Source organism: Dermacentor silvarum, chromosome 1 (genome assembly GCF_013339745.2).
Source record: "Dermacentor silvarum isolate Dsil-2018 chromosome 1, BIME_Dsil_1.4, whole genome shotgun sequence".
NCBI classification, from domain to species: Eukaryota; Metazoa; Arthropoda; class Arachnida; order Ixodida; family Ixodidae; genus Dermacentor; species Dermacentor silvarum.
This window is the reverse complement of record NC_051154.1, coordinates 122132153-122153954: the sequence shown is the minus strand read 5'-3', so window position 1 is coordinate 122153954 and position 21802 is coordinate 122132153. Positions and strand designations below refer to the sequence as shown.

The 21802-nt window shown below is 47.6% G+C and overlaps 1 protein-coding gene across 1 annotated transcript in view; it reads right to left on the bottom strand.

The window, feature by feature from the left end:
• Positions 1 to 3909: 3909 nt before the first annotated feature.
• The window catches only part of LOC119455645 (glutamate carboxypeptidase 2), a 66593-nt gene continuing 48700 nt past the window's right edge, over positions 3910 to 21802 (bottom strand). The window contains exons 11-15 of the mRNA XM_049667164.1: positions 17994 to 18075; positions 16405 to 16663; positions 15847 to 15928; positions 5046 to 5141; positions 3910 to 4072 (exon numbers count right to left, since the gene is read on the bottom strand). Coding sequence (XP_049523121.1) covers positions 3913 to 4072; positions 5046 to 5141; positions 15847 to 15928; positions 16405 to 16663; positions 17994 to 18075 — 679 coding nt within the window. The 3' untranslated portion in view covers positions 3910 to 3912. The remainder of the gene's footprint in view (positions 4073 to 5045; positions 5142 to 15846; positions 15929 to 16404; positions 16664 to 17993; positions 18076 to 21802) is intronic.

Below are 21802 nucleotides of genomic sequence, written 5' to 3'. Positions count from 1 at the left end.
TATCACCCGTCACCCGGTGGTCGAAACCGCTGACGCCATGTTTCCGAAGGAACCATGCTTTTACTTCAGAACGGCTATATTTAAATACTACTGAAAGTCTTCGCAGAAACACCCCGTATACCTCCATCATGAATCTTGCAATTAACCTCTGGCCCAGAGGCTGCGGGTCAACGCACCAGAGGGCGAACGGAAACTCTGGATCCGGATAGACCAACACTGGAAACTAGCGCAGTTCAACACGCGAACGAACACTTCCGAGTGAAGCAAGGCTCTTAAATGAATTGTTAGGTATTTCCTGAGAAATCACTGGGCTTCGTGAGATTAGGGGAGCTGGTGAGGCATATATACATGCATATACAGCGATGACTATAATGGGGACCTCCTCTGGCACAAAGTTCTTCCAGCTAAAAGAGATTATGGGGTAGGATTTATCACTCACAAATACGTACTAGCGGGCAACATCGATGAATTCTGCAGTATGGTAATAAAAGGATAGCAGTGATTGTAATAGAGCTAAATGGGAGATATAAATTAAATGTATAGTAAAAGCCTAAGCTCCAACGCCCAGTTATGATGATGATGAAATTGAACAATTATATGAGGGCGTGTAATTAGCAATGAGAAAGGTAAAAACCCAGTAAACCAAGCCGAGGTCATGGGCGATTTCAATACGAAAGTGGGGAAGAGACAGTTGGAAACAATGACATCGACTCTAGAATCAGTAGAGGAGATGTGTTAGAACAGATCGCGGAAATGGATCGGTTGCGAATAACGAATACCTTCTTTCGGAAGCGCAACAACATCATGTGGACTCGAAAAACCCCAAACGGGGAAACACGTTTCGATATTTTATACATTTTTTACATGTGTTGCAGGCGCGGATCCAGGGGGGATGTCCGGATGTCCTGACCCCTCCCCCCCCCCCCCCCCCCCTTTAGATTTCCGCATCGCCCTTTCGTTGACAGGGGGACGGCCCTGTCGCAAAAAAATATGGCCACCAGCATTCTTCAAACGTATTTTTCGCGAGTACCAGTGATATCAGCCATGTGGAAGTAAAGCTAGCTCGCTCACAAGCTTAGCTGTATTCCGTCGGGGTGTGGTGTTGCGAAGTTGCCGTAGTTATTTTTTCTCATTAACACCTCGACCTCCTGGCGCCGGCTGTGCCTTACTCATCCCTTCGGTGGCGTCGAATGAACGAGGAGACGTCCCTTTTGCCAAGCACGCCGATGTCCACGCGAGTGCCTTCGAGCCTGATCAACTTAGTTGCCCCTTGGGGTAACAAGAACTACACATGGGCAACTTTTTTTTAACTGTAGCACTCATTGTGATCACAGTTACACGTTGACAATATCCAGTACGAGCGCAGTACGCTACAAGTTTTTCATTGTAACTTCGCAGTTTTATTGCCGTACATTAGGCATAGTAGGGTTAAAGCCGCCGGATCTGTTTATCTGAGTGGGCGTTTTTGCGGAGCGGGGCGAAGCCTCGAGCAGCGGCTGCGAAGTGGGGGAGCGTGACGGCCAACGCCAGCGCGCGGGTCTAGGATGGCGTCGCGTGGTTAGAGAAACGGGAGCAGATGCGCGCCTTGTGTAAAAGCATGGCGTCGCGTGGGGGAAAAAAAAAAAAAAAAAAATGAAGACGCTGGCTCGCGCTCTCGGCTACTACGCCGTATCGTTCTTCTTGTAGGTGGCGTCGTGAGTCTTCATACGCGGTGATTCGTATATCGTAAACAACCAGCGTAGTGGTTGCCGCGTTGGAGCTCCAAAGCAAACGAAGGTGTCTCAGCCGAACACATAGAATCTCCTTAAATAAAACAAAGTGTCCCAACAGAACTCCAAAGACGGACCCGTGCTTACGCATTTATAACGAACCTGCAACAGATCATCCCAAATTTTATTTTAAGAAAGAATACAGGCTAGATATACCAGGTGTTCAAAATTAAGCTTTATGGTTTTCTTAAAAATAGGCACTGGGAGGCACGTGAAGACCATCTGCGCAAATAAGTCATGCGGCCACGGGGGCACAAAGTGAGATCATAATTATCGCTGTCAGCAGCCGAATGGTCTAAAATTGAATAATTAACTTTTTATTTACTGCAGTAATAAACACGACTGCCTCTAAGTTTTCAATACAAACATACCCACTTACTGCAGTCGACAAAAAATAATTGTTCAATTTTAGTTAATTGGGCTGCTCACAGTGATAATTATCATCTCACTTTGTGCCCCCCTGACCGCATAACTTATTTGCACAGGTGGTCTTCGTGTGCCTCCCAGTGCCTAATTTTAAGAAAAGCCTAAAGCTTAGTTTTGAACACCCGGTATTATCAGGCACAGCCGCCAAGCACATGGCTGTATTGGGTAACGTCCTTTTCCTATAAGCTCGGAGAAACCGATATCTGGTTTCGCTACAGGTCTTCTTCTTTCTGGGGTTTTACGTGCCAAAATGAGTTCTGATTATGAGGCACGCCGTAGTGGAGGGCTCCGGATTAATTTTGACCACCTGGGGTTCTTTAACGTGCACTACAACGCAAGCACACGGGCGTTTTTGCATTTCGCCTCCATCGAAATGCGACCGCCGCGAATCCCGCGATCTCGTGCTCAGCAGCGCAACGCTGTCTGAGCCACTACGGTGGGCTACAGGTGTTGCTCTAGCCGTATAAAACGCGGGTTTATCGTGAGCAGAAACGGTGAATTTCGGTAAATAAGAAAGGCTACTATCATCATCATCATCATCATTGACAGTAGCTGACCCCGCCCCCCCCCTCCCCCTCAGAAAAAACCTGGATCCGCCCCTGCTGTGTTTCGTTTTTAAAGATGTGTTTCATGTCATTTTCTACGCAACGCTTGTAGCAGGTGATTATCATCTTTGGCAAAGCTAAACTATCATCCGGACTGCTTATAGTTCTGCAAATCACGCAATTATCCGCGAATAGTCGTATACTAGGAAGAGTGTACTCGGCCCTCTTTTTTTTCTAATTTATATTATTGATTTGCCCAGTAACACATCTTCCCGTAAAAAAATTCAAGTTTTTAAATTTTTTACTGGAAGATATGTTACCGGGCAAATCATTAATATGAATTAGAAAAAGGAGATGGCCAAGTACACTACATTGAGGTACACCCGATATTTACGTATGGTAGAGAGGAATTGAAGCTAATCACAGCAGTAATCTGCTACCGATAAGACAAGAAATTATGAAGACAAGTTAATGTTAAAAGGTTAGATCTAAGAGTGGCTAGTTTAGTTATTAGGTGGCAGTGAGCTACTCGGTCGAAGCCTTTCGCATGGTCAAGTAAGATGCAGTAAAAAAACAACGCGCTTGCGCTGCTCAAACTAAGTTTCGGTGTTAACGTCACGGAGGTGTGCGCAGTGCCTGTAGTGGCGGCATCGGTGCCGAGCCGTTGGTCATTCTGAAAACTTTTAAAGCTGCCGCGCGGCACGCCACTGCTGGAAGCTTGCCGCCATAGTGTGTTCGTACCTGGGACAGAATGGAGTCCGCTGTCGCAGGAGTGAGGTAACTGGAGATTGCTGAAAAAGAGCTATTGTTAGCTTGAACAGGCTGCTGATGCTGACGATAATGGCGGTCGCATTCCAGTGTGGGTGGAATTAAAAACTCGTTTGTGTTGCGCTTGGTTACACGTTAAAAAACCCCAGGTGGTCGAAATTATTCCGAGCCACCACAATGCGGCATAAGTTGCTTCGTGAAGCTAAACTCTATAATTTAATTATGATGTTAATAGCCGTGCGGAACGCACGTCGTATGGATATGTTAGAGTTTCTGTATATGCTACGAAGTGTGGGAGCCATATACAGTAACTCTAGAAAATGTCGACAGCGAGCGCTCTCCACTCGCGTTCGATTCTTTCAGAAAATAAAAATAGGAGGAGAAGTGCTGCTGTGAATTTATTATCACGCAATGGGCGAAAAGTGGAGGAGTTCCGAAGCCTGGACGATGCTCTCGGTGATGAGTGCCACCATGTGACCGAAGGCATCCTCGTCGATGGGCCGCTGCCGGATGAGGTCCTGGAGGCCGGGGAAGGGGAGGCCCCCTGGCGAGTACAGCAGGTTCCTGCACCCATCGTTCACAATGATTCGATATCGAGAAGCATGAGGAGGAGCGGTTGGCGATCACTCCCCAGCCGGCTCGAGAGAATAACCACAACACAAAGTTGATTGGAAGGAAAAATCGCGTGAACGACGAAAGAGAAGTCAAGACACGCGAGCTCACAGCTCCATCGCTTGACGTTTCCGCGATGCTTTCTTGCCCTTGTAAGCTGCCGACTATGCTAGCTATCCATCCAACCATGCCATTGTGATGAGACTCCACTTCAGTGGAATGTGTGCGGGACAAAGACAAGCACACGATGAAAGCGCAAGTCACGGCGCAGAACGAGAACGCTTTCCAAAGGGCGTCCGTGATCCCGGTCTGCGCGAATGGGTTGATTGCTCTTGCGGTCCCTCGCCTTCCAGGAGAAACGACGACCCACTGCCAGTGTTAATAGCGGGTAGGTCGTCGCTGTTTCAAATGACCGCCCGCCTTCGGCTTTCTCCGGGATGCCAATCAGTCCGAAGAGGTTCGTCGCAGAGCCGCCGACCCCGACGCTTTGTGAAACGTTATTTCTGATAACAGCGGTAAGTGTGACTGAAAGGATAATGGGAACGCTTTGAGAAGCGAGTTATCAAGAAAATGGCTTTATGTGGTGCTCTGCGCGCGTGGTCGCAGCGTCCATTCCGTGATCGAGCCTCGCGAACTTGCGAATGAATGACCACGCCTTGTATAAAACAATCTTTGTGTTGTCCGTGAAGCTCGCAGTTGAGCAGCGAGCCACCGAGTCCGAGACCACCGCACGCCTGCACGCTGTTCGAGATCTTCTGCAAATGCTTGTCATAAGCGAGCCCCTGGCCTATATACTCCGCGCTCAGGGCGACTATTTATCGGGTTTTAGAACAGCAGTTCTCAACACAAGGTCGGCAAATACTATACGCTGCATAACATCTGCCCTTGTAGCTGTGCCGAGTGACGCCTGGTACAGGAGACTTACTTGTGCGAGATGTGTCGAGTGGGGATACCGCGAGGTGTGATGAAGACCTTCGGGAGCTGGATAACGATGTCGTTGTAGATGCGCGCGTACATGGGGCTGTGAAGAAAATGGTATAGGGTTAAGTCACAAGACGAGTGCTGCCGCAGAGCCCTCGATCAGAGCAGTGCTTTGAATAAACAAACTGGCTCTCTTACTATCAATCACTTTTGTACCTAAGCTATAGTCATATTGCTTCTACTTTAAATGCCAAGAGTCTCAGTCAGTTTAATTTTTGCTTATCTTCTCGTACTACGCAGACACATTCGTCATCTCCGCATTGCAAGAAGAGATCTTTCAGAACGTTCGCCGCCAAGAAATTTGTTAATCATGAGCGGGACGCAACATATGCATATATAAATCGATTCCGTGCTTAGTGACGGTAACGAATTGTTGGCAGTACGAAGACATCGACTACGCAAGTTCATCAAGCAGTATATCAGGCGTCTGAAGCAAATAGGTAGGACGAACAGCAATACACGTATTCTCCAAGTGGTTTTCCCATTAGCTTGCAGTTTGTCAAATGCAGTCAGACGTTTTCTACGTTGTCTTCCCGCCCACTTTCTCTCTCCTTTTTCTCCCACACACCCAATCACGTACAGCACTAAGAGGTCATGAAGACAGCGCCTATACCTGCAGAAGCTGGGGCCCCTCATTCACTGTCATTGCAGTTCAACCTCGCATTAATTATTTTACCTAGACAAGCTAACTGCCGCGAAACGTCGTAGATTTTATTTTTCCTCTTCTGAGAAATGCGCATGGTTAAGTCTACGCCCAGCTCATAAAGAAGGGGTTTCCAAGACCAATATTGAAGAAAATGGTTCTTCCCCGCATTTCCTCTCACCTAGCATATTTCTTTTTGCATACATATGTGCATTGTGATCAACTGTATGTGCGCCGTCACCCACAATATCTTTCAATCACCGGCAAGAGGTTCGCGACCAGACTTCGCAAAGTCTGGTTGTGGGACAACCCATCTAAGGGACAACCCTTAGATGAAGCTTTAGGGGGGGGGGGGGGGGACACATAAGTGCTCTCCAACGTAAAAACGCTGCCATATTTGTCAAGTTCCAGTGCAGACTCTTACCGAGTACTTGCTCCGAAATTGCTCCGTATATTGTGCCAGCGAGACGTTTGTAATGCTTTGAGACAGCAATCATTGTGGCTCTTTCGCACTATTGACAGAAAAGAATAAACAAGATGTAGCTAACAGCTTTTCAAAATTTCGTGCGCCCAGCCATTCGACAACGTTCTACTATCCTCCGAGAGCCTTTGGCTGAGCTTCCACTATGCCAGCCAATTCGCAATCTTTGAACTCCCGAGTAAATCTGGGATCGTCTCCATACTACCTTAGATCTCTACCAGTGGTGTCTTTGATAAGTCCAATTTGGCACATTATCATTCCGCTTCTGCGCGCTACAATCGTCACCATCGTCGAGCGCCCAGCGCACTCATTATATGCTTGATTGTGACGGATTTAATCTTCTTGAGTGCATGCCGAAGAAATATTTTAACCGATGTCCTGATGGCGCACTAACGCTCAAAAGAGGGATCAGGTTCGAATCGCGCTTCATGCGCATTTATTTAAACGGCACTCAACATTGTCATGGTAGCGTTTTCTGCTTTACATGCTCACATGAATATTCCCGATACTGGCTGGAATATGCGAGGTGGGCTTCTCTGCACGCGTCCTCTTATTGCGGGGAAACCACCTTCAATTAGCGCTGTTTAAAGTGCTACGCACGTGTGAGTGCCTTCCAAACGGCGTTGATGTTCTGGACTGCATACTATCGCCTCTAAGAATAACAAACCTTAAAGTATTCCTAAGTACACCGTTATAAAATAGACTGTGCTTTGTTGTCATTCACGCTGCAAAGGAAACGCACGAACACTCGAGGACTGAGGTATTGCGGATGCAGGCACACGCTCAGAAGGATAGCATTCCGCGCACTTTGTCCTAACAAAAATTGATCCAGCTTCAGGGTACAGTCGTGATTGCACTTGCGCTTTAGACATAGGTGTCATAATAAAGGCCCGCAGCACGACTCTTTTGAGGACATTCAACGAGAACCGCTTTAATGATTCATGACGTTTTGCGACAACAGTGTTAGAGAACGCATTTAGACGCTTTCGTTTCCTGCTCAGAGGTTTTCACTACTATGCAGTGTGTCCCTGCTAACTCGGGCCAAGCTACTTTAAAAAAAATCACCGACGATTACGATACTCCCTAGAGACGGGCAAAACGGCTCACTTCAGTGAGCGGCTCGGAACGGATCAGCTCACTGAAATGAACCGGTTCAATTGAACGGCTCGCGGGTTCACTTAATAACCTGTGTTATGCATATTCTATAGTTATTTGGTTTTGAAAAAAAAAACGATATATGCATAATTGAATAACCGTGTTATTGGTATTTTCGCTATGTTTAGAGAATATATTTACATATTTTAAAAGCATGAATTTTTAGTTGTAATGAAACTTTGTTTTCTGATATTGGGGATAAAATGCGTATGATACTGTAACAGGCAGAATGCGACGTACTTTTTTAAGAAAAAAAAATATGTAACTTCATCGTCATTGCAGGCGCTTTTCTGTATTTGTGGTACTTTAAAATCAACTTTGGTCAAAATAAGAACACAAAGTTATTGTACATAATCTTTCAACTTTATTCATTTATTCACATGCGCAAGCTCAGTATAATATAAGCGAGCTGTAACGCCATGCAAAATGAATGTCGAAATCATTTCTTGAAGTACAATACAAAAATCATATGAAAAATCCACAAAACTGCCACACGTATCTCTCGTTTTTTTTTCTCGCTTTTTTTTTCTCTTGAGCGCATGCGTGATACCGGCGATCATGCCATCATGCGCCAGGGCAAAAAAAAAAAAAAGAAAAAAAAGAAATGAAGTTCTATTACAACACAACAGCTCATTGACCTCGTTTTATTGACGTGCTAATGATACACGCTCAGAAAATGCACAGAAGTGGATGCCATGGGCGACATTTTCATGACTACACTAATTAGCACAAATGAAGACCAGAACGTAAACTGCACGTTCACCTGTTGCCTTTAAAGACACGGAAGACCATCTTCGAAGTGTTGTTGCACCAGCGCACGATGTGCGATCAGTGAGAGTCGTGAGACATCGTTCGAACAGCAGCTGGCAACGAACGGTAACATCCTTCGCCAATTAAGGCTTCTTTACTTCTCCCTTCGGTGGCATCGGGTGTCACACCGTAGGACGCACAAAATACTGTAACGGATGAGATGGATTTATTTACAAGAATGATGGATGGTTAATAGCGTAGCACAAGGGACAGGACGGTCATCCAAGCCCATCAGGCAGCGACCAGCTCCTCGCGCACACTTCTACTTCCTCTCCTTCGGCTGCGCCGTGCAGCGTGACAATTTCTCCGGGGGCAGACGATGCTCGCCGAGCGAGTTACACAGCAACGTGACAATACAAAAGGGACTGCTGCGCACACCACACACTGCGAGCGAGTACGAGTAGCGCGAGTCTGCCTACGTCGGCCACCATTCGTCGGTCAGAAATCGAAACCTCGAAACCCAGCAGAAGACCCGGCTCTGACGGACCGGTTCGGCCCGGCTCACTGAACGAGAGAGAATCGGCATCCTCTCTCCGAAAGAAGCGCTGCTCACTTACTGAACCACGGCTCACTCGCTCTTTAAAAGACCGGCTCAAAAGATCCGGCTCCATTCTGAGCGACCCATCTCATTGCGGAACGGTTCGTCACGTCTCACTGAACGAGAGAGAACGGGCTTCCTGTCTCCGAAAGAACCGCCGCTCACTTAAACCACGATTCACTCGTTCTTCAAATAGAGCGGCTCAAAAGACAGCCGAAGGCGAAGGGGTGAAGGCGACTCCTGCGAGGAAGGGTGGGAGGGCAGTTGCTTTCTCGCACTGCTAATAGATGGCGCGGAAGTCGCACCCAGCATATAGGGTGCCTCGATGCCAACGCCGCCGTCCAGGGTGGAGACAACCCCGCTGGCGCCGCCATATTGAGTCACACGAGCTGAGACTCGGCTACGCTTGCGTTCATAAATAGTGTTACTCGCGGCGCACTTCCAAGTGATTTGCCTTGATGAGGATTTTTTTATCGGTATCGCATCTGCACATCTTTATAACCAATAGCCGTTAACTCGTCGAAGGTCCAAGACGTAAATGTATGGCGCCGGGAACATGCCCCAAGTTGCCTAATTCAATCACATTTAATATGCCGTGTGTATGTTTGAAATACGCACTATTTTTTTTTTGCGCTTCGATGCTTGGTATATAAGGTTTGCGACCCCCTGTGTGTGGAAGTTTTTCTTTTTCGCTGTTGTATTTTGGCTTACATGTCACGCCTCCTTTACCGTAGCCAGCCACTCGCGCACGACGGTTAGTTTCCCTTGCGTTGCGCGTGCTCTTCGCGTTCGTTGCATTTATTTGACGATATCTACGCGCAATTTTGCTTTTTTTGCCCACAAAACTGTGTGCCGACAGGATTAAGCTGGTGTAAAAATAACTGCGATGTGAAAATAAGGTTTAGTTGGTGCTGTAGAGAAACATGTAACGTAACTTGTCTGTGTCAATCTTGCGTAGTACACACAAGAAAAAAAACGACGCACAAAATACATTTACTTAGTAATGTCTAGTACAGTCAATCATGCAAGAGATATGTACATGAAAAATTATATGTACTGTGTGGCGCCTGAAGGTTATGTTGAAAGACGAGAAAAAAAAATCGCAAGGTAGGCTCGACACACACAATTCGGGATAGGGAGAGTTTTTTTTTAATTTATTCATTACACGGGGAGTGGGGGGGATTTCAAGTGAGTACATCAGCCTTACTACACACATATAAATCGAAAACAAGAATACAAATAAGAAAACGCGACCGCGGGTAATATTAATCAAGATATCCAGCCAGAATACATCAGCTACCATCGAATACGTTGCATCAGTCAAACACATCGATGGCGAGTACAGAACATTTTATAAATAGCCATTAGAACACTGATAACTACATTGAAAAAATAAACAAGACTGCATACATATCGCGTACAAAAACCGTAAATGAAACTAAGACAGTCAAATACAGATTAGCAATGTTTTTCACTTCGAAAATATAGTCCATGATGATGTAGGGCTGTTGACTTTTACCGACGGCGCCCATCCTGTCGATTTCCCTCGTACTGGTCCTCTTCAAAGTGTTTCTAAGTACAAGTAAAACAACAAAAGTGATTATTAATATGAAAAGTTGCCTTGTAAGTACAGAGAACCCATTACAGTGCTTAAAAATAAATTTTCGCGGAAGTAATGCTGTATTATTTCGCTTCACACGTTTCGAAGAAATGCACAGGCTACAACAGACACCATGCCAGAAAGCGCCGAAACATTTTGGTCCCATGATGCCCCTTAACTCTACTACACCTGGGCATACCGTGCACAGGCATTTAAAGACCGTCACAGTACCCACTACGATCGGGAATGAGCACGAATGACCATCGGCTTACGAGCACCACGCTATAAATATATTAGTCTAAAAAATCAGCTATATAACGTAACAACCTGAGATCAGCAAGATATCTGCTGAGAAATCAGAGAAAATCACAATGCTTCGCTTACCACGTACACAACAGCCGCTCTCCCCAGAAGAAGCACTGCGTTCTTTAGTTCCAAATAACCAGTAGCGAAAAAAGAAACTGGAAAAAAAAAAGAAACAAGAGACACGCACGATGTGTGCTTCCCGTGAAAAAGTAAAATAGGTGGTTTACATGACGATTTGTAGCTAATGTAAGACTATTTCGCGACGAAGCATTTTCGTCAGTCCTTAAAATAAGGGTACTACTCGCATAGACTGCGCCGATCAAAACGGCAAAAGCCTATGCGACGCGCGCTCGCAAACCATAGGCTACTCAGCATCGGTGCAGTGCTTAGTTCGTGAGCGAACGTAGGTACGTGAGCGAGGATCAGAGAATACTTTCTTATTTAGATGAAAAACACGATGCGATAGTCTAAACTTTCTTGACACTTACCTCGCAAATGTAGGAGCTATCCGTTGCCTTCCAGTGATACCGCTTTACTTGGGTTTCCCATCTCTTCCTTCGCTCTGGGTCCCGGGGGAAGCGTAAACAACGAAGCCCTTTACGCGTCGATCCGGTGCACTTAGGAACACAACAGCCCGTCATGTCGACTCGATGCACTTGACAAGCTTGTCATTCATGCGGCTGAACACTGTCCAGCAAGTAGAAGCGTCAGCGAAGCATCCGCGCGCATTGTGTCTCGAACTAAGCGCCGGCACCAAGCAATCGCAACCACTCGCTGTGATTCAAGATGGCGTCGCAGCGAGAAAGTGGCGGCGCGGGGGCGGTCAAAGGATGGCACCACCCTGAACGGCGGCGCTGGCATCGAGGCACCCTAACCCAGCAGAAGACCCGGCTCTGACGGAACGGTTCGGAACGGCTCACTGAACGAGAGAGAACCGGCTCCCTTTCTCCAAAAGAACCACCGGTCACTTTTACTGAATCACGGCTCACACGCTCTTTAAAAAGAGTCGCTCACAAGATCCGGCTCACTCCTGAGCGACCCATCTCTAATATTACTCCCAAATGCGAAATTTGAGCGCAGCTCTATACCTGTTTTCATTTCGCGATATTGGCTGGCGGGGACAATTTGTCTCGTGCGGCACTATCAAAACGGAGCCAAGTGTGGCGCGACTGCCTCTCAAATCGGGAGATCGCAAGAGGCAGCGCGTGGGCGACGCGTGGGGCGATTCATAGCAGCCGCTGCAGACAGACCTCCACTCATTCAGCGCTTTGGTGAATAGACGACGCGTAGAATGCGTCGATACGCGCGCCCCCGCGAACAGAGCGGAGGCGAGCGAGCGCATCGAGGCACCCTAGCGACGCGCGTTACTCTGGCGCCATCTACTAGCCATCGTCGCTATAGTCTGTCTTCCGCGGCACTACGCTTTTCTTCTCACGCTTTCGCCATACCCTCTTCCTCCGCTTTCCGCCTCATGGTTCCCTGCGCTTGCCTCTTCGCGCTCTGTTCGCTCTCGCCGTCGTTCATCGCAAGCTGCGCTCCACGTTCGCTCTCATCTTTCGCGGTGCTCGGTTACGAGGTACGACGCCGACGCTCGCCGCAGGTACAGGCGCCTAATACCTGCGCTCTAGAAGTGCGACAAGATACGAGGATGCGACCAAAGGGCGTTTTGTTAGTGGTCGCCTTGCGCGTACTGGCAAATTTTGTTGTCAACGCTTTGTGAATTAGTGAGAATTATTTGCCTAATTTGCCTGAATAATTGCGAAAATTTCGACATTTTATTCTGCATCGCATTCGACAACACCACGCTAAAAATTTCCGGCTCGCAACATCATTCCTAGTTACTTTTTCAAATTTGTGGCGCAAAAGGCGAAGATGTGAAGATGTGAAGCGAGCGCGCTCGAAAGGGGTTTCAAAGAACTAGCACTGCTCGATGGCTGGCTTGAATGGCGCGAAAAAGTGACAAGGCGATGGTGTTTTGTAGCGTTAGCTACACTGGCCTAGCCAAGCCCGTTTCGCGCGGCACATCAAGAGCCGTGCTGCGCATGCGCAAGGATCAGTGATGTCACACGGCTTGCGCACCGGAGCCACCGGAGCCGGCACCTCTCGCGCACTCCGCCGCCGCCGCGCGCGACTCACCGCCGCCGGTCTGCGCATTCCAGAGGAGTGACGTCGTAGCCGTGGTAGACGCACTGGCGCCGGCGCGCGCTCGCTGTGCAGTCGTTGTCTGACACTGCGCTGGAGCCGCTGCGCTTCTGACTGGCGTTTGCCAGTGGAGAAGGAGAGCGCAAATGCTGCTCAACAGCGCAGAAGAACGGAGAAGCTTGACTCATAAGAATAATCTTATCTTAAGAATAATCTTAAGAATAAGCTAAGAATAATCAGCTGAACCTTTGCTAACGCTACGTATATCCTGGCATAGCCGAGCTAAGCCACTGCAATTTTTTTTTGTTGACTGCTCGTACGAGCAAGTAGCCGTAGGACACTGCTTCTCACAGTCGTGCGCAAAGTGGTCAAATCTGGTGATTGGGTTGGCCAATAAACGGGCCCATGCCGTCCTATCCCCTGCTGCGGAAATGCGGCGTCGAGCTATTTGTATTGCGGTAGCAATTATATGGACACTCCAAGCGGATTTCTGTCGTCGGCATCTCCGTCGTCATCGTCGCCGTGAGGTTCCGTATAAAGTCCAAGGGCGATTAAATCGTCGCCGCGAGCCGTATGTGCGAGTGAAAGCACGCGAGGGACGCGCGCTTTCACGGAGAGCGAACGCACGGCGGAGAGCAAACGCGACCATTGCGCGAAAGGCCGTGGGGGGAATGGGGGGAATGGGAGGGAGGGAAGGGGGCGACGTCGTGCTGGGACACCAACGGCGCAAGAGGAACTGGCGGCAGTCTCTACGCGAAAGGAGGAAAGCGGGAAGGCAACGCGGGAGGGAGGGGCTGCGTCTTCTGCTCTGCCCGCAACTGCGCACTTGTACATTGAGCGGCTGCGGCCGGTCGCCCGCACCGTATCTTGAAAATTATCTGCAGACGGCTCATATCTTCGTAAGCGCTGTGCTTTCGCCGCTCAGTTTCCGTTGAAGCGATAGACCCCGCGAACCTTCGCTCGCTGCTGCTGCACGCCAGCGTTTTAACAGCGGTTGTCTGCGGTCGTCGTGTGGGATCGTCGAGTGTTTGCTTGTGCGCGCTGACACCATGCTTGTTAATTCAGTTAGTAAGCGAATGTGTCCAAGTTTATACAGCCGATAAAACTACTATCCTTACTCCGTATAGCATATCTACTAATTTGCTATCGCAATTGATGCTTCGCCTTTCGGGCGAAACTGCGACTTTCTTTAACATGGCCGCTGCTGTGCGCTGGTGCACCATCATGTTGGTACCAAGTCTCAGAGAGTTTGGCTAACGGAACATTTCTGAGGAAGTGATCAATTGGCCCACGCAAGATCTCTTCGATGTATCGTGACCCCGTCAGTGTTGCATCAAAAAAGACGGGGCCAAGAACGCTTCCGTCGTAAACTGCGCACCAAACACTGAATGACGATTTGTCCTGGTGCTATGCCTTGGGAACCCAATAGGGGGTTGTGTCACTCAAGTAATGAGCATTATGCCAGTTTACATTGCCGTCCCGCCAAAAGCTCGCCTCGGCCATCCAGACCACTTTGTGTAAAAAAATTTCGATCTTGGTCTGTTCTCACCAATGTCAAATTAGCAAAGTACATCCGTAATTGGAAATTTCGGGCCTCAAGTGCCTGATTCAGATGTACGCGATAAGGACGGAGGTTGCTGCTTCTCACGATCGTCCATATACTGTCGATTTGGAGACCAAAGTATCGGCGCTCACACATCTCACACTGGCACGCGGGTTTTCAGAGAACAAATACATCTCTTTCCTCACGTCCTCGCCGATGACTGCAGACCATTGCGGTTGAATGGAAAAGCTGCCATTCTGCCGTAGTATCTCGCAATTTCGAACGAGAGACTTGCTAGCGTTCCAGGATGCCATGTATAAAACAATGCCGCTGCTTCCCCCCCCCCCCCCTCCCCTAAGGCAAGAATGACATTGGCTCTCTCTTCATGGGAGTACGGCATGTTCTTTTTACCAAAAACGGAAACCAAAGAATTCAAAATTAAAGCGCGGTCGTTGTGAACTGCGTAGCAATCGTCGTACTTCTCTTGCGACCATTTGTGGGAAATATCATTCCGGCTGATGCTTTACTCGCAACGTCGCCGTGCAACGTCACTCGAACAGTGTCTCCCGGAAGCTCTTTTTTCCCTTTCTTTTTCTTGGTTCGCCAAGAGAGCAGTAATCAACAGAATTCCTTCGTTTTCTTTATTTCATCTTTTTTTTTTCTCCTTCGCTTCGGCCATGCTCCTTATCGCCGACCTAAGCCGTGGCGCACGACTGTGAGAGGCAGCGTCGCGTGGAAGCTTGCTCGCACGAGCAGCCAACAAAGACAGCATCGCCTTGTCACTTTTTCGGGCCAATCAAGGCAGCCAACGAGCAGTGCTAGTTAATTGAAACCACTTTCAAGCGCGCTGCTGTCGCGCTCGCTTCGCATTTTTCTTCGCCTTTCGCGCCACAATTTTGTAACGTAGAAAAAGTAATTAGGAATGATGTAGCCGCCCGGAAATTTTTGAACATGATGTTTTCGAATGCGATGCAGAATTAGACGTCCGAATTCTCGCAATTATGCAAGTAATAATTATTTAGGCAATGAATTTTCACAAATTAATTAAGCATTGACGACAACAAAAATTTACCAGTATGGGCGAGGCGACCACTAACAAAACGCCGTTGGTCGTCATATTTTTTTTTTAAGTTAGCTTGGCCCGAATTAGCTGGGACACACTGTAGGTCAACAGCCTTTAGCTAGTTAGATTTATTTACTAAAAAAAAAAAAGAACACGCTAGAAATCCAGTAAGGACAGGAACGCGGAATGTCTAATAACATATGAAAATAATTTAAACGAATACGACGAGTTATTGCATCGTATTTATGTGTATCAAATTATTCATTTACCTTTTGAATTCGTGATTTGTGTTAGGTGAGGATAAAAGAAGCAAGCTTGTGGCAGTGAGAAAACTTTCCCATATCCCTGGTAGTCGAACAAAGTTTGCTGTGTAGCGGCAGCTGCCTTGTACCTTGCGACTGAATAGCCGGATTATTTCGCAATGTACTTCGTGCAGTACATGACGTGTTAAGGTGCATACTTACTGATCTTGTCTGAGTTTCTGAGTCCAGTTCATGAACACGCGCCCAGCATCGACAAACTGATCTGCGGCTTGGTGGATAGGCCCTGCAAGAGAATAACCGAGTTAGCTTTTGGTGTGTTGACGGTTGACACATCAGCTTAGCAAAAACTTTGGTCACATTGAATATGAAACGGTCACAATGAGGTGGTGATTTGGACGATTTGGTGCTGCATTCTCACCGTGCATTCTCAAAAAAAAATTAACTCTAGTTATTGTCCCACCCTGTTTGGTGCCCTGGTCGCTTTGAAACAGCGCGATCAGCCAACGGCAAAACTTTTTCAGTTTTAAATGGTTTTGACTGCTATAAGTTATCCGCTGCAATTTTACAACGTTGTCACAACATCAATCTTATCCAGCCAATGCATCTTCGGTTCAACAAGTTTGAGTACGATCGAGTGAGGCAAGTTCAATGCTCCCCATCTTCTATAATCATCCGTTTTGCCGTCACTTGGTAAGTAGCGCAGCATCGGCTGATACGAGGTATGGTCGTAAGCAAGCGAGAAAGAAGCAAACCACCGACCGAGCTTCAACTGGTGTGCATCGATGACCGTCTTGTGGAAGTTGGTGAAGTTCTTGGCACGGGAACTGATCCACTCGGCCAGCTCGAGTACATCCATCGGGAGGAACGTGCGGTCAGCCCAGAGACGAGCCAACAGTGCAGACGCCTGCGCCTGCATGCGACTCATGCGAAACCTGGGGTCCACCAACCGTTCCACCAGCATGTACGAGTCGTAGGCTGTTCCCTGGGCCGGGTACAAGCTGTCTGCCGCGTGCCGGTGCTGCACAAAGAATTAGTGTAGTAAAGTCGTGTGTACGTGTAAACATACACTTCTGTGCGGGCTGTGCCGACGACGGCAGAAATGTCACGCTACGCTTTGTTCATTCCTGCATGTCGCGTTTTTCGATAGGGTCGTTTCCACCTTATCTTGTTTGTCGGGTATCCAATCATAACGGGCGCGGGTATAGCATAATCCCCTTGAAGATGCCCGAAGGTCGAAGCATCTAGGGTTATGGCGCGTTACCTGACGTACAGTTTTCGTTCATAAACAAGGAGAGATCGGCGTATTCATTAATCCATACATGTCCGAAAGCCCTGCGAACTGCTGAACTCACTGTCGTAGATTCACTATGATGACGAAAAACGTATGGTGCTCCTGCCTCCTTTGATATCATTGCGTTCAGACCTTCGTACCTTCAACGCGTGCATGTGCTGCGATATCCTCAACGGTGCTGGCAAAACGCGATGTCAGTGCACGCTTTCGCCAAACGCAGTGAAAGAACAGCGCTGAAATTAGAGTAAAGAATGAAAGGACGACAAAGCTCGTGCGTTGGCTAGCAACTGCGTCATTTTGCGTCATTTTGTGTGTTGTCTCGTCCTCTTCCCCGCCGGTGATTAAGACTCGAATATGAATATTATGGGCTAGTTGGGGGGATACATTAACGTTATCGGTGACATTAACGCATCTTTGCGAACCGCTGATTGGTTAATTATTGATTGATTGAATGAATCGTGCGGTTTGCTGTACCATAGAACAGTGCGGCTATGAAGAGACGCCGCAGTTGAGCACTTCGATTTAATTTTGGCCACCTGAGGTTCTTTAACGTGCACTTAAATCTGAGTAGACGTGCTATTTGTCATTTCGCTCCCTGCGATATGCGGCCGCCGCGGCTGAGAATTGAACCCGCGACCTGGTGTTCATCAGCAGATCGAACGCCATAGCCACTGAGCCACCAAAGCTCCTCCGTCGTTGCCTTTCTTCTTGTCATCAGTAAAACTTAGATTTGGTTGAGCTAATTCATAACGAAAAACAACAGTGCAAGTAACATGATTGAGAGAACTATAAAAGAGCGCCGCTCTTATCTGCGTCCTGTTGCTCGCGGTGTTTCCCTGACTCGTCATCAGCTCGTGTCTTCCGTGACCGAAAATCGGCGTAAGGGCAACACGAACTATAACACTTCTTTTTATGGCGGACAAAGGACTTAAGTAGAGCACATACTATGCACAGTTGAAAGAGTATGCAAGATATATTTCTTTCATTGCTCCGAAATGGAGAGACAGAGAGCGAGAGAGAGGAACCATCGCAACTTTAACGGTGGTGGGCTACTTGCCATAAATTGGAAGAAAACAGACGGAACTCCAGCCTCAAATGTGAACGCTGCTTCATCCGAAAGTCCCATTGGTGGCATCGCTCTGGAGAAAGAAAAAAACAAAGATTGCGCATATCCACTGAAATCAAAAGTATGAAGGAGTAGAGAGTGTCAGGTAATAGTGGTACATGATGAATAACGACAAGCATCAACCGCAAAAGTTGGTTAGGTTAATGTTACGGCTATCGCAAGTGAGCCTTTTCCCGCATAGTAAAGCAATAAAACGTTCACGGGGTGCATGATAAAGAACCCTACACAGTCAAAATTATTCCAAGGTTCCCAACTACGGTGTGTCTCATTATCAGATTGTGGTTCCGGTCCGTAAAACCTCAGAATTTTTTTTAAAGCGATAAAACAGTCACTTAAGCACGACGCCTGACGTGGCCTAGACACAGTGTACAATGGTGACACATTCCCATCGTTCCAATTAATAGTGCCCGTCGCAGTTTCGATGTCAAGCGACGGTAAAAAAAAGCGCACTGACAATTTTTTAAATCTTTTTTTACAACACGTGTCTGTTTTACCAGTGTCGCATTTTCGTGCCGTTTCTGTGAAGTTTGAGGCGTATATCGACGTTTCGCCGATGAAGGCATATGAGAATTGCACGCACTTAAATTGCGTACCCCACACAAGAACATTTTCTTTCTTCATTCCATCGTTCACATCGACGAGTCCATGACGACATTTTAGGGCTGGCACATGCTTTAACTGGACGTCTTATGTTTAATTTATTTATGATATACTGCAGTCCGAGGACCAAACAGGTGGACATACAACAAGAACGTAGTGCAAAACAAAATTCAAGGACATGCAAAAAAAGAAAAAAATGTGATAACCCTAGAGGAAACATAACTTTGGTAAGACGTTAAAAGACAATATCATTATTAAAAAATGGTTCAATAACACACTTTCAAGCGCCTTCACATCATCAATCACTACCAGAATTTCAGGCAACGTGTTCCACTGTGTTATAGTGCGAGGGAAATACGAATGATGAAAAAGCGCAGTGCGAGCAAATTGTGGTGCTATGTGAAAACTATGATCGTGCCGTGTTGGTCGTGACAAATGAGTGCGTAAGTATGAGTTGGGGCTGATATTAAAACGATTCGAGAGCAATAGTAAGATATTTTGTTTAGCGACAGCTCTCCGCTTATCTAAAGACAAAATGTTGTTGTTAGTCATGAGCTGAGTCGGTGATTCTTATTCTGAGTAGGTGATTATGAGGCCGAAAGACACGGGTTATTGCTTCGCTTACAACTGGATCGTAAATCGCAGCTCCTCTTCGGCATCCAAGTGGACGACACAATGGGAATTTGACACCAACGTACGCTAGGTATCTGGTTCCTGCCGTGAATTGTACTAAAGTGACCGTTTCGTCGCTGTTAACTTTACTGCAAACAAGGCTGTCCGCCAGGGAGCCGAAACATTAACATTACTAGCTTTATTGGTCGGTATTTGTCTTCATCTATCATATTCAGTTATTGCAATTTTTCGTCAAGGCTTTACTTCTGCAACTTCCGTTAACTATCAGTCAATTAATGTTTGGATCCGTAAGGTATCGAACGATGCCAATTGAGGTCGACGTGAGCTGTATCAATGCAAGCTGTCTGACATGGGCAGTGAAACAGAAAGGGCAGATGGCTTTTCCCAAAGCCATTCTGGTCGTTCGTTTTCTCCCACCACATTTGTGCGTCAGAAAGTGTTTTACAGCGAAGCTGTTAAGGGCTAGGTTCCCCAGGATCGTGTCCGCGTGTAGAAAAAACTATCATCATCAGCATTTGCTTTGGCTCCATGTGCTTGGTGGTTTGGCTCTATCTGCGTAGTGGTTTCCCGCCAGTTGTGCCTTAGCACAGGTGTCAAAACGGATGATGGATGACCCATTGTTATACCCCTCACCACCGCCGATGCCTCTTTCACAAGTGTCGCGATACTCGGCGGCGACACGCCCCACCAATCGTTGTGTCCCTTTGTCTCGTAACGTAGAGATCGCGCTAGCGCTGTCATCAGCAGTTGCCCTTTGGACTCGCTATGGGACGGACGCTCGTTTAACCACATCTTCCAGGATCCTGAAGTCAGGATCCTGACGATGCCGTGCAGTGTGCTGCGGCTATGAATGCTGTGGCTCATACGCTAGTCTATGACGATGGGGCGGACTTGGCGCAGCAAACGCACTACTTGGCCATCGCGCCGGGCGAAAACAAGACGCCGGTGTCCTTGCTCTTTGACGAACATGCCGAATACGCTCAATATAGTCAATAATGATAATATATCAATTCACTATAGCAATATTAACAATAGCAGACCCACCATAGTCACAGCTTCGCTGGTTTCCATCTTCACAGTAGTGAAAGGGCTCTGATTTTTTTTTTCGTTTCTTTTTTTGTTGCATTTTCACTGTTGCAAACAGGTACAGACAGAAGACGCTGCAACTTCCCTAGTGCTCACAGGCAGATGGTGGCGTGCGCTCTCGACAGTCTAGAGTATTGCAGTGGAAGGTTGCCTTGCCACCCCCCCCCCCCCCCAAAAAAAAAAAAAAAAAAAAAGGTTAATATTCTGGTGCTTCACGTGCCAAAACCCCAATCTGATTATGAGACGCGCCGCCGTTGTTGGTGGACTCCGGAATAATTTGGCCCACCTGGGGTTCTTTAACGTGCACCTAAATCGAACTACACAAGCGTTCTTGCATTTCGCCCCCCATCACAATGTGGTCGCCACGGTCGCGAATCGAACCCGCGACCTCGAGCTCAGCAGCGCAACGCCATAGGCACTGGGACCCGTCGTGGTTGCTAGTTTAGTGGCTATGGTGTTTGGCTGCTAAACACAAGGTCGCGGGATCGAATCCCTACCACGGCGGCCGCATTTCGATGGGGGCGAAATGCGAAAACACCCGTGTACTTAGGTTTAGGTGCACATTAAAGAACCCCAGGTGGTCCAAATTATTCCGGAATCCCCCACTACTACGGCGTGCATCATAATGAGATCGTGGTTTTGGCACGTGAAACACTATAATATTAATTTCTTAATAGTCACTGGGCTACCGCGGCGGTTATGCCTTGCCGGAAATGCGACGAAGAACGTGCCATTTCTCGCGTCTCCAGAATAGAAGTACCGGTTTCTTCTGTAACACTGGCCGTGCTTCTTGAAGTAACGTAGTGCACCCATTATTATCCCATTACATCTAATTGCGCGCATTTTATTGCGATAGCAATTATATGGACACTCCAAGCGCATTTCTGCAGTCGCCGTGAGGTTCCGTATAATGTCCAACGGCGATAAAATCGTCGCCGCGCGCCGTACGCTGTGTGTGCGTGCGAAAGCGTACGATGGTGAGCCGGCAATCGCGGCTCAAGTACAGTGTACTAGAAGGGGGCAGTGGGCTTACTCTCTGGCGGAGGCTATGCGATGCGGCGGCTCCACGAATGTCACAAATATGAGCTTGTCCAATAGCCCGAGCGGCGGCGCTGGCGTCGGTTTCAATGGAACGTGGGTGCGACGGCGCAGCTGCCTAGTGCCCGCCCAGTGCCCGATCATATTAGTTGGAGTTGCTGAACTGCGTTGTTTTTTTCTGTGGACGTCGTCCCGTGGTTTTTTTTTTCCCTTCAGTGTTTTTTTCGCACATAACCTGCACGAAATTAGTATGCCTTGCAGTAACTGAGCCATGCCGCGGCATCGACAAAACCACTGTTACGCGCCTGGGTGCCAAACAGGCTATGTTTATGTGAAGGATGGGCCGAAGTTGTCCTTGTTTGGCGTCCCGAAGGATAAAAATA